At 53.4% G+C, this 13,277-nt stretch overlaps 1 protein-coding gene across 2 annotated transcripts in view; it reads left to right on the forward strand.

The window, feature by feature from the left end:
* The first annotated feature begins 423 nt into the window (after window positions 1-423).
* Window positions 424-13,277, forward strand: part of PAPSS2 (3'-phosphoadenosine 5'-phosphosulfate synthase 2) — a 48,747-nt gene continuing 35,893 nt past the window's right edge. For both annotated transcript variants that reach the window (XM_038576044.1, XM_038576045.1), the window contains exon 1: window positions 424-539. In XM_038576044.1, coding sequence (XP_038431972.1) covers window positions 513-539 — 27 coding nt within the window. In that variant the 5' untranslated portion in view covers window positions 424-512. The remainder of the gene's footprint in view (window positions 540-13,277) is intronic.

Consider the following 13,277-nt stretch of genomic DNA (forward strand, 5'->3'; position numbering starts at 1 on the left):
CCCCCCCCCCCTCCCCGCTGCCCCCGGGCTTTGGGGTGAGTGTGGCCTCGCCCTGCCCCGGGGTTTGGGCCTGAGCCCTCTTTGTGCTGCTTCCCCCACCTGGGGGCACCTGGGGACACCCGGGGGCGGGCGCAGGGGGCACCTGGGGACACCCGGGGGCGGGCGCAGGGGGCACCTGGGGACACCTGGGGGCGGGCGCAGGGGCCCGGGGCACCGGGGTCGCCGGCCTCTGCACCTGGGCTGCGAGCCTGGTCTGGATGCCCCCCCCCCCCCCGCGGAGGCCCCTGCCCGCCGGGCGCGCTCAGCAGCGGGGCGGGCCGGAGTCCTTCCTGGAGGAGGCGCGGGGGCGGGGGCGGGTCGGGGGGGCGAAGTCGAGCGGGCGCGGCGGCGGGTCCCGGGCGGGGCGGGCGGGCGGGGCGGGAGGGTGGGCCGAGGGGCCGGTCACGGGAAGTGCGACGTGTCCGCGGCCTCTTATAGCAGCTCCGGCCCGGGCCGCCGCAGCCGCCGCCAGCATGTCCGCAGCCGAGCAGCGCAGCACGGTAGGGGGGCGGCGGGCCGGGCCGCGCTGTCGGGGCGGGGAGGGGGGAGGAGGGGAGGGGAGGGAGGAGGGAGGAGGGAGGAGGGAGGAGGGCGCGCGGGGACCGGGGGCGCAGACAGGAGCCTGGAGAGGAGGGGGCGCGCGGAGAGGAGGGGGCGCGGGAGGAGGGGGCGCGGGAGGGGGCGCGGGGAGGGGCGGGGAGGGGCGGGGAGGGGCGGGGGCCCGACCCCGGGGTGCCGCGGACCCGCCTGCCCCGGGGGTCTCCGCGGGCTCGGGCTCCGGGCGGTGTGGTCCTGGCGCCCGTGCGCCGCGCTCCCTGCGCTGGGGCCCCCCTCCCCCCTCCGCCCTCCGCCCTCCCCCCTCCGCCCTCCCCGGCCTCGGGACCCCGCGGGCGGCACCTCGGGGCTCGTCGGGAGTGAGCCGGCGGGAAGGGGGGCTCGGCCCTGCTCACTTAGCAGCGGGGCTCGGGGGGCGGGGGGGGCGCAGGGCGCGTCTCCTCCAGCGCAGGGCCCAGGGCGTGACCCCGGGTCCCGGGATCGAGTCCCGCCTCGGGTCCCTGCGTGGAGCCTGCTGCTCCCTCTGCCTGGGTCTCCGCCTCTCTCTGTGTCTGGGTCACTATGAATAAATAAACAAAATGCTTTAAAAAATAATAGAGTAGCCTCCACCCCGAGCGTGGAGCCCGAGGAGGGGCTCAAGGCCCGACCCCGAGGTCCAGACCTGAGCGGACATGGGCCGGTTGCTCCACCGACGAGGACAGGCCCCCGGAGATCCTGCTCCTGGACATGTCAGCGGTGGGCGCCGACCCCAGCCGGGAGGAGCTGGCCCTGGGTCCCCAGCAGGTGCCCCCAAGCCCTGCTCAGACCCCAGCGGCGGCGGCACTGCCGGCCCCAGGCTGCTTGTGGCCCTTACTGAACAGGTTGCCCCCTATCATATACTTAGATGTGCACTTGGCACGTAGTAGGTGCTCAATACACGCCGTTACTATCATCTTATAACGGTCCCCACTGGACTGTCTTTGAGGTGCGTTCTGGGCCGGCTGGGAGGAGAGGTGACAAACCAAGAATCGGGGCAGAAGCCTGAGGAGGGCTGGGCTGGGGCTGCAGTGGAGGCTTGGGCAGCAAGAGGAAGGCAGTGGAGTGGGGACTCTGTGGTTTCAGGGGACCACAGGACCCCCAGGAAGGTCCAGGACAAAGGTGGCATCAACCCCAGGAGGGAGAGGGATTGGGGTCCGGCTACCACGTACAGGAGCGATGTGCAAGTGGAGACACTCGGTATCGTAGTATCTTTAAAAATGTTGTTAAGTGAAAATCACTTGTGTGAAGTGCCTATTTAATTTGATTAATTTCTGTAAAATTCTAAACAGTATCTTCTTTTCCTTTTTAAGATTTTATTTATTTGACAGAGAGAGAAAGCACAAGTAGGGGGAGAGGGAGAAGCAGGCTTCCCACTGAGCCGGGAGCCCGTGCGGGATGGGATCCTGACGGGAGCCCAAGGCGGCCACGTCCCCGGCTGAGCCACCGGGCGCCCCTAAGTGGTGTCCTCTCAGGGAGGACACGCTGCGGCCCTGGGCAGCTGCGCATAGCAGTGGGGCTGCAATCCTGCCCTGCCTGCTTCAGGACTTCTCCCCAGTTCTGAGCTTTGTCAAGCATTAGTAGCGAAGGGGCAGGTGGTCTTTCCCTCCATGCCCCCAGTCAGCAAGAGCTCCTGAAGTGGGGAGGGTCCAGGAGCAGCGGCCACACACTGATCCCCGACACTGTGCAGTCGGACAGAGGGAGACATTCGTGGGCCAGAGGCTTTGCTTTTTCTTTTCTTTTTTCTTTCTTTCTTTCTTTTTTTTTTTTGCTTTTTCTATTTACTTGTCTTGAACCTTCTTTTTTTTTTGGTTTGGGGCGTGCGTGTGTTCTGTGTAGGATTAAATTAACAGCTGAAAAAGCTAGCAGGATTCCTGGACTTCTGTTTAGCCAACACGATTATAATCCAGGCACCAGCAACAAGCTCCAGAAGGGCCAGGTAGAGACAACTGGGCAAAGCAAGCCAACTTTAAAAAACCTGTGACACTTCCCAAGCTTTAAATATTGGCTCAAAATATATTCTGAAAAGTTGGGGTCTCAAACAAAATATGTCCCCACGTGCTTCCTCTGAAATAATCCTTATTTGAGAAGTGGGTCTTGCTGAAGAAGCTATCCTAGAAGTGAGGCTGGGCTGCCTTTTTGAGAGACTCACAGGGATCATCACATGATTTTCTGCATCGTCCACAGAGGATGGTCCGTGTACACCACGGTCACTGCAGTGGTTTCAAAGATTGGTTGTGCCCCTACTGTGTGGGATGAATACATCTTTCCCAGGACTTTTTTTTTTTCCACACTCTCTGGATGAGAGAGACTATAGGATGATTCTTCTCACGAGCTTGAGAAGAAAATGAGACGTCCTTTAATAAGAGAAGGTAGCACATTCCTTCTGTGCTAGGCATCCTGACCATGAAAAGCCAAGACAGCTAGCTATGGGTTACATCCCTCCCTCCCTCCACTGCCGCACCTCCAACTCTGGCCACCAACATCCCGCCTACACACACTCGTACCCAGGACAAGGAAGGAGGCAGTCTGCCTCCAGAGGACTGGAGGGAAAAGCAAAGGCTTGATTCTTTTTTTCCTTGCATCATTTCCTGGATTAGCATTTTTCAAGGCAATGTTATCATGTTCAGACAGTGTTAGTATGTCCCAGAGACAGACAACCAATCAACTAAAACAAAAACAAAAAACAAAAACAAAAGCAACAAAAACAACAACAACAACAAAAACAAAAAACAACAACACAACTGAGATAGTAAAATATTTTCCAAAGGATCAAACAGGCCAGTGGTTGGGAAGGGGTGTAGGGCTGTGGGAGCTGTAAAGCAGTCTGTAAATAGAAGAGATTATTTACCTTTCATTATTTTATAGAGTGTGTACAATACCACGTTATTTATCCAGTAGTAGCCGCTTTGAAAACTCTCTGAAGATGCTCCCTCGGGCAAGACGTGAACTTTCAGATGAGTAACTGTTGGAAGGGAGGCGAAACCAGCACGGTGAGGGCCCCGGTGTGTTCCGTGCCATCCAGGCGGCGGCCTGTGCCCGGGCAAGCTGATCCTCGTCCCGAGGGGAGGGGGATCCCGGGAGCAGGTCAGGGTTTGAGTCCAGGTCTGTCCAGCTTCCAAGCTCGTGCTCTCGCGCCCGCTCCGTCTGCTGCAGGATGTGAGCTCCGCGGTGCGCAGCAGCCACCCGTAAAGCGGAGGTGAGGCCGACTTGCCCCTTCCTGGGCCGTGAGCAGTAAATAACTCCTAAAAAGTGTCTCGCACGGTCCCAGGCCCTGAGTGAGCGGCCCGCGCGTGGGTGCGGTGGGCGTTCCTACTGCAGCACGCTACCACGGTTTGGCAAGCAAGGAACAGAAAGCACAGGCCATACCGTTCCGAAAGCTAAGTAAATAAGAACCACGAGAATATTTAATAAGAGCAAACGGATGCAGGAGAATAGAAGGGATGACATGAGCCCTCATTGTGAAAAGTGGGTAGAAGACCCAGGCGGGCCGTGAGTGTGGACACCCCAAAGGAACCCAGGTATCCGCAAGGTCTCGCCAACGAGCTTGGCCAGGAAACAAAGGCCTTCTGCGTACGTCAGTACGGGCCCGGCTTCTCTTCACTTGCCCTGCCCTCGACTTTTGCCAGAGCTTCCTTAACCTCAGCGTTGTCCGGTTCATACTCTTCTCCCAGAATCATCTGTGTGGTCGCCCACAGTGAAAGGTAGTCATCTTTGGCTTTCACCCCCTTTCACCCCCTTTCTGGTCCTGCACGCAGCCCTGCGGTTTGCTCAGGGGATCATCAGGCCCCACCTCCAGGGGCTGGGGGCCCGGGGAGGGACCAGGGATGTCCGTCTCAGTCCTGCAAGAGATTATGTTCAGAATCTATCCGTTAATAGTCACGGGTGCTCCTTCTTCTTTGTGCTGGGAAGTCCAGGAAAACACTGAGACCGAAGGTAAATGAGCATGAATATAATGTCATTGCAACTAACCTTGCACCCGCCGGGTGATTTGTTCCTGCGGGAGCCGGGGTGACACCCGTGCCCAGCACCCTACACAGGACCTGGTGCACACACCCGGTGCTCGAGTAGAAGTAGTTGCACAAACAGCTACAAAATTCACTAAAGGACGAATCTGCTCTTGTAGGATCTAGATTTTTCTTAGATTTTCCCCTTCTCCTCGTGTGCTTGCTTATTTTTGCCTGGACGTTTGTCATTACCACTGAAAAATGACTCGGAGGGGTGCTTTGAGGCTGAGGACGAATGGCCTTTTTTAGGGGTAGAATTTGAATTTGCTTTTGTTTCTGCCAGGAGTCTGGCGGCACCACCAGTCTGGGACCACTTTGACCTAAACCTGCCCCTTTAAAGTGTCTCGGACCACCCAGGTGATGGGACTTTGAGTTGGAATTTCGCACACAAGGGCCAGCCTTTGAATACAAGTTCCCACACCCACCCGCCTCCCCTGTATGAATACTTCCAACCCCAAGGCCCACCGTCCCTGCGGCCTGCCGGGCGGGAGGTGGGTGGCTGCACCCTGCGTGTGGGCTGTGACTCTGAAACGCCTCAGCTTCACTTGACAAGGGCTTTTTTTATTCTTCCCACTGGAGCCCGTTGTAGGCTCCAGCTCTGATCCCGCTCCCCCGTGAGGCTGTGGCATCAGCTCACACTCACAAAGCGCCTCCCTGCAGGCTGGTCTCTTAGGTTCCTACTTCCTCGCAGATTTTTAACCTGGTAGCTTCTTCTTTTTTTTTTTTTTTTATCTTGTCAGCTTTTGATGTTTCTAATTAGATGATTTCCTATTATAACTTGCACGTTTTATCTGTTTTCATGGCAGGAAATGTATGTGAGCTAGACCGTTAGGGCTGGAAACAAAAACCTCTGCCTCTTCTCGATCCCTGAGTGTCATTAACGTTTCATGTCATACCTTCACCTTCCGTATTTGTGCCATTCTTAGAAAGGGAGCACTTAAAAAAAAAAGAAGTGCTTTAAAAACCTGAATCAGCTCTCCAGCCAGAAATATTTATTTTTTTATTTTTATTTTTTGAAAATATGATTAATACAGTCAGAAATATTTATTTATTTATATTTTTTGAAAATATGATTAATACATCAATTAAAAATTTCTCATGGATAAACACTCATCCTTAAAGTAATTTCACACTCGAACAAAGATGTTTCCATTTCTCAGAAATCACATAAGTGATCCCTAATTAGTCCACGAACTTGGTTTTTTAATCCGAGTTATATTCTGATATCTGGATTTTTAAACCAGGACACAAAATCGCCACTATGCATCTGTAAGTTAATTTCGTCATTATCATTTACATTTACTTTTCAGCTATTAGACTTAGTGCTTAAAGTAGCAAGTTACCTAAATTATGAACACATATTTTCAAAGCAAAATCCAGTTCACAGTTATCAAAGAAATACTTAATTGCATCCTTTCCCCTACAGAGCGCTCAGGGCGGGGCCGGGGCGCTGGCTGGTCCTGCGGGCTCTGGCCGCGTGGGCCCCCGGGGAGGTGTGCCCCGCCCGCCCCAACCGTAGCACTGGTCCAGTTCAAGTGCGTCCTGGCCTGAAAGGCCCCTTCTCTCGGACTCTGCACGTCCACCAGGCACCCCTGGGGCCGCAGCTGGCCCAGCTCCCCCGGCTCCCTGGACTGCGGGAGCCCGCGTCCTGGCCTGGGGCGACCGTGCGGGGGGCTGCTGGCGTCTGTCCGTGCCTCCTTCCTCCGGGGTCTGCCCGGGATCCGAGGTGCACCCGCCGCCCCCTGCTCGCAGAGTCCCCAGAGCAGCCGGCCCCTCCCTGCCGGGCCCACCCCGGCACAGGACACCCACCCTCTCAGACGCTCACTGGCACGTAGCACCCTTTGCCTTCAAGAAATAACAAATAAAATTTTCCAGGAAGGTCAATTCACCATAACACTGGATTTGGATGGATTCAGTCTTCTTATTCCTCTTTTCTGCCTTTTCTTTTTTTTTTTTTTTAAAGATTCTATTTATTTATTCATGAGAGAATGAGAGAGAGAGAGAGAGAGAGAGGCAGAGACACAGGCAGAGGGAAAAGTAGACTCCCTGCAGGGAGTCCGATGTGGGACTCGATCCTGGGACCCCAGGGTCACCCCCTGGGCTGAAGGCAGCACTAAACAGCTGAGCCACCCGGGGGTCCCCCTCTTTTCTGCCTTTTCGATCACGAAATAATTTTTTCAGCTTAGAATAATTTGGTACACAAGATGGACTTTTTTTTTTCTCTGCAAGAGAGCCACTGTCTCAAAACTTGAACCTAACTTTCCTCTGATAACACGGTGATCTCCATCAGTTGGCTGGTGTGACTGCCGTTAAAGCCTTATCAGCCGCTCTCTCTGCATTTCAGATTTACTCTGGAAGTTGATTTTGCTATAACTGGTACCAGGAAAACAGGACTGCAGCATAACCATGGCAAGCTCAATTTGTCTTGCACCAAATATTAACTTTTGGCAATAAAACTCTATAGCTCTGACCTGTTATAAAGCTTTGCATAAATGTACTGAATCAAATCCTACGTCAGTAAAGGTGATCGTTTCTTTTTTTTTTTTTTTTTTTATTTATTTATGATAGTCACAGAGAGAGAGGCGCAGAGACACAGGCAGAGGGAGAAACAGGCTCCATGCACCGGGAGCCCGATGTGGGATTCGATCCCGGGTCTCCAGGATCGCGCCCTGGGCCAAAGGCAGGCGCCAAACCTCTGCGCCACCCAGGGATCCCCAAGGTGATCGTTTCTATGCCAGGTTAAGATTTGCTTTAATTATCTAGCGACCATATATGCTTTCATATTTTGTTATGAAAAATTTTGATGTTTATCCCCCAAGCATTTATAGTAATAGATGTAATATTACACTCACCAGCCTAGTAATATTATAATTACTTTTTCCTTCTTTTCCTTATTTTAAGATTTTATTTATTTATTCATGAGAGACACAGAGAGAGGCAGAGACCCAGGCAGAGGGAGAAGCAGGCTCCCTGCGGGGAACCTGATGTGGGACTTGATCCCAGGACCCCAGGGTGATGCCCTGGGCCGAGGGCAGACGCTCAACCCCTGAGCCACCCGGGGACCCCACTTTTTTCCTTTTTAATGTATGCTGGGCTAGTGCTTTGAAAATCACTTGCAGACTTTAGTTAGAGACCTAAATCACCTACGTTAAAGTCTGAGCTGTTATCCCCCTAAGCTCATTCGTCGACTCCCTCCCCAGTCATCATTTATTTATGGATAAGTCATGCCTTCCCGATTTCTAGCAAAATCAGCAACCCAAGATACTGCTGATGATTTTTACTTCCAAGTGTTTCCTACTGTTCAAAACCTGACTTTACTCTTTGCTGCTCCGCTCCTCGTCCTGTCGATCTCTACTTTGTTTTCCTTAAGGTCTCTAAAATCTTTTTGGTTTTTTGTTCCGAAGCCCCACGTACGTATCCATGTACTCCATTTACTCAACAAGTGTTGACTGAATAACCCGCCTGGGATCTGGGCTGGCCCTAATTAACTATAGCTACTAAAGCCTTGTATTTTCTAATTATAGTTTTTTAGCCCTTTCAAACTCTGTCATTAAGTCTTTTCTAAACATAGCATTTACTTTTTTCTAATTGCAACACCCCACCCACAGCCTTTATATTCTTTCCACCTTCTGCGAGGTCAGTACTCCCTTACCATAGGCCCAAATCCACAAGATTCCCAACTGACTTCTCATACAATTTTAAAATCCTTTTCTCTGCTAAGCTAAAACTTTAAATTATTTACTTTCAATTCAGGCTGTCCCTCCTTTAGTTTTGCTTATTTATGTATTTTGAGTAGGGTCCACGCTGGGCATGGACCCCAACGCAGGCCTTGACCTCGTGACCCTGAGCCGAGATCAAGAGTCAGACGCTTTAAGTTCCTACTTTAAAAACGTATTTTCAAAAGAACCCTAGCATTTTACTTCCAGGAGAAAAATTAAGAGCTCATGTTAACAAGCCCCGTATGATTGTGATGGATACGCAGCTTGTGAGAGCTCAGCAGATGAGGCCCAGGGCCGCCCCGTGGCCAGCCTGACTGCTCCCCCACGCTTCTATCACATGCCCTTTGAAGGAGGCCCTACCCACTTCTTTCTACAGCTTTGCTTCTTCTTTTATTGACTGGGAAGTATTTTGCATAGATTGAAAAAAAAAACAAAAAACAAAAACCGCTCCCAAGCTGATTATCAATGAGTCATGATTACACCCCGATTTAGCTTTAGCATTTTGTTTTGACATTATGGAGACAGAAAATACAGACCAAAGCTCAGCCTTCAAAAAAATGGAAGTTTCCCATTTTGAAATATTTTTTGATGGGGCAGCCTATTTCCCTTTAGAAAATTCAACCCGCTCCCTCAACCTCAATCAACTCTTCCATAAGCCTTCTCAAATGGTTTAATCAGTTTATCCAAAAAAAAAAAAAAAAGAACAAGAGATGCCAGTGATTACACGGTGTGTAATAGAGATGAAACTATTTTTGGCAGAAGTCGGACCTCGTCAGTTACTCTCTACAACCTCAGTTCTTGGACTTCTCGGAACTTCTAGTTTAGCCTCAAAATCCATCAATCCCCGTTCACCCTCAGTTTACGAAGTGCCGTAAAGTCTATCATTACAATAATTGTGTGCTGGTCCTGCAGGTGAATCTGCCCATGGTCCCAGCGGAGAGAGAGGGTCTGTTCCAAAATTACACGAGTAATTACAGCTCTTGGGCTATGGGGTCGGTAATACAAGCTATGTTTTGAGTATTGATGGGAAAAAAATAAAAGAAAAATCTGTATAACCATCCACTGTGTTTACCTTAGTCACTTGAGTAAGAAGAGAGCTAATAAAACTTTGACATTAGAAATTCCAGCGGAGGGATTTGCATATTTATCAGGAGTTTTGATGAGTGGGGCATGTTTTCTCGGAAAATTCTTACTGTGTTGTGACTTGTTTTTCGGCAGCGCCGAGCGCCTGTGTGGCGGCCCTTCCTCCCGGCCTGCCTGTGCGCCAGCTCGCCGTGGGCCCTCGGCCGGGAAGCAGGCTCGTGGGCGCAGTCAGGAGGGAACTCATTTGACCAGAGGAAGTCTTTAGAGGGTTACTCACAGGAGAAGCTAAGTCTTAGTGACTCCTCTGGGGTTAACAGGTTGTTTATTTCTTAGAGGGAATGAGACTTAACACCAAGTAGCAAGGGCGGCTAGATTAGAGACCTAGAATTACTGCTTCATTTGTAAAAATTTTTGGCAGCTGCTTAGTGTTAAAATCTCAAGATAATAGTAATGAATTTTTTTTTTTTTTTTGAGAGAGAGAGAGAGAGCGAGCGTGAGTGGGGTGGGCAGCAGAGGGAGGGGGAGAGAGAGACTCCCAAGCAGACTCCACACCCAGCACGTAGCCTGACGCGGGCTCCGTCTCACGACCCCGAGGTCACGACCTGAGCTGAGGTCGAGAGTTGGACGCTGAACCGACGGAGCCACCCAGGCGCCCCGGTAATGAATTCCCTTTGGGGATATTCCCCAGCACTTTTTTAAAAAAGCATAAATAGCACACGGTAGCAAACGTATTCTCCTCTACCTTGACACACTTTTGTCCCCCCCCCCCCGCGGTGACATCAGGTGAATAATTGGAAAATGAATTTTCCTCGTTTTCAGGCTCAGCAAGTGCGGGTAATAGTTTTTATCGCTCAGCCTTGACCACTATGTCAGTATTCAGCAAACGCGGACAGAATGACTCGTTTCCACAAGCTGCTAATACTCGAGCCAAGTACTCAGCGTGATTTGTAGACGACAAAAGGAGACCAGGCCACCAGTGCATTTTTCATGCAATAAAAATTTGACCCAAGCAGAGGTCGAGGCTCACGGATGTTGGCAGCCAGCTAGAGATTGCTTGGATTTCCCCAGGGGCCGAGGAGGAGAGCATAGAAACTCTGAGGGTAAAAGGCGCCTTCCACGATGTTTGGAGGAGACGTCTGGGGAGTGGTCTCTTCTGTCGTCCGAGGTCGGACAAGTCCAGGGCTTGGGCAGGCCTGGGCCGTCTCCTCAGCGACAGCAGCAGGGAGACGGGGTCGCCCAGCCCAGGAGGCCGGTTCGCCCCTGGTGTGCAGGCCAGCAGGACCAGTGGGGCGGTGAGGTTGCGGGGGCGGCGGTGGGGAAATTAAGTCCCGAATCCACGTCTTCACGGCACCAGGTACCTCGGGGACACGGTTGTCCCCAAAGGATGTGTAGTAGCTGCGTGGTCAGCCACTGAGTGGATGGCAAAATCGGGGCCCTCATGAATACCTCGTTTCTGCCACTTTTTTTTCAGTGTTGGGTCTGCTTTTTTTAAAAGATTTTATTTTTTTATTTGAGAAAGAGAGTGAGCGAGCGAGCACAGCAAGGGAGGGGCCGAGGGCACCGGGGACTCCCTGCTGAGCGCGGGGCCCTACTCGGGATTCGATCCCAGGCCCTGGGACCTGGGAGCAGCCCCGAGCCACAGGCAGACGCTCCGGCACACGGGCTGGGCCTCTGAATAGGCTTCGCAGGGCTCGCCGGGCCAGCACTGGCCGATGGCGCCGTGAAGTCCCGGGGCTCAGGGGGCGGCTGGCTGACCGCTGGGTCCCCCGGGCCTTCCCACGCGCGTGCCCGGTGTCCCCGAGGTCCGCGGCCCGGAGCCTGAGGCCCACTGAGGCCCGATGGCTTGCCCTCGGGGGCCGCAGGTGCTGCGGTTCCCTCGGGTCTTTGTCCCTTCCCCTTCCCTGGCTGCCTGGTGGCTGTCACGCACGCCAGGAGGCCGTGGGCGCCACGAAGGGCATCCTGCAGGTTGAAGGCCCCTGACCTGCCGTCTCTCGGCTGCAGAGCAAGGCGGGGACAGGGCGACAAGGATGATGCGGGTGCCTTGAAAGGGACCTTCGGCTGTGGCCTTCTGGAATGTGATGGAGCCTGCAGCGGACGCGGGGCTTAGCAAAGGCCGTTCAAGGCGACACATGTCTAGCGTGGACGAGGCCGCGCGGCCGGTTTGCGGCACAGGGGCGTCTGGAATGAAAGCCAGCGTTTCGCTTGAGCAGCACAAAGCCCCAGTGTCCGGGCTGAATGCACCCCCTCGAGGAGAGGGGTCCTTGGAAGCGGCTCAGGGCTTCCCTGTAACCCGAGCCCTCGCTCGGCTGCTCTGCGGGCGCCGCACAGACGCGCATTCATGAGCCCCGCGCCCCTTCTCTGCGTGTGCTAGAAGCTTCGCGGGCGTTTCCATCCTCAGCACAGACTCTTAGTCTTTCGTGATGCACAAGCCCAGCCCTTTAGCAGGACTAACCGCGGGAGTACGGGGGCGTCGCTCCTCGCAGCCTCCGGCCCACGGCTCCCAGGGCCCGTGTTCAGGAGGCTCCACCCGGCTGCACCCCAGAAGTGGGCGGTCCGGGGCGCCCTCTGATCTGCCGCGCGCTTGTTTCCACGAGGGCGAGCGTGGGCTCCCGAAGGCCCCGGCTCGGCCTCTCCCCCTGATCTTACGTCCAGGGCGGTGGGCACGAGCAGCCGCGCCGTGGCCGCGGACGAGCCGGGCCTTCCTGCGGCCCGAGCGAGAGCGGCAGCCGCCGGGTCCCCGGGACCTCTGCAGACGGCAGCTCGGGGACATCTGCGTGGTGGGGAATGAAGGCTGCTTCCCGGATGGCAGCCACTGTGTCCTGACACGCTACCTGGCCCCGCGTCCACTGAGAGAGCTGGTGCTGTAACTGCCACAACACACGCGTGACACGCGTTTAGCGATTCAGCCCGTTATACGTGTGTTCACGTGTCTCTAAAAGACGCAGGAGCCTGTAACTTTCTCTCAAATGGAGAAAGTTATACATTCAATTTTTCTGCTTCGTGTGTGTGTGTTTATTTTTAACAAGGAGACTGGGGACCAGATCATGTCTTTGCTCTCATTCATCTTGGATTATGTTCTTATTTCCATGGAACGTAAAGTCCTGAAGCCATTCTTTTGATGGTGTCATCCTACTTGGCTTGGTGTGCTGTTGCCTAAGGAATGTGGAAATGGTTAATTATCTTGAACAGTGGGTATCGACAGAAATTGAGGAAAGAGATGGGTGTGAGTCAAGGAGACCCCTGGGGGCGGGGGGCACGTGGCCCTGTGGGCCAGGGGTCAGGAGAGTATGTCCCGGTGGCCCCAACTCCAGCCTCTTGCCTGCTGTGCTATGGCCTGTAAGCTAAGAACGGGTGTTACGGGTTTTAAACGGTTAGGTAAAAAAAAAAAAAAAGAAAAAGAAATCAAAGGAGGAATTCTATTTCATGACATATGAAAAGCATATGAAATTCAAGCTCCCGTGTCGATAAATAAAGCTTTATCGTAACCGGGAAGCGCATCTTCGTCTACACATTTTTCGTGGTTGCTGGGACAGATGAGTATTTATAATCAGGCCCGTGACCTGGAAAACTGAAAATATTTACTCTCTGACCCTTTAAGAAACATTTGCTGTTGACCGTGGGGCCCCCCTGCTGGGTCCCGACCCACCGCGGCCAGAGGCCTGTCAGCCTGCCCTCAGTGCGAATTCAGCAGCTGGGTGCCCAGCCAACCTTCCCGAGCCACCCCTCCTAAGCCCCCTGCTGAATAGTGTTTGGCGTCTTTCCTTTGCTTTGTTTAAAAAATTACTTTTAAAGAAGTTCAAGAAACTCCTTGTCATTTCTCCTATAATGATGTTATGGGGATTATTGGTCGTTTATCGTG

Source organism: Canis lupus, chromosome 26 (assembly GCF_011100685.1).
Source record: "Canis lupus familiaris isolate Mischka breed German Shepherd chromosome 26, alternate assembly UU_Cfam_GSD_1.0, whole genome shotgun sequence".
In the NCBI taxonomy this organism is placed as follows: domain Eukaryota; kingdom Metazoa; phylum Chordata; class Mammalia; order Carnivora; family Canidae; genus Canis; species Canis lupus.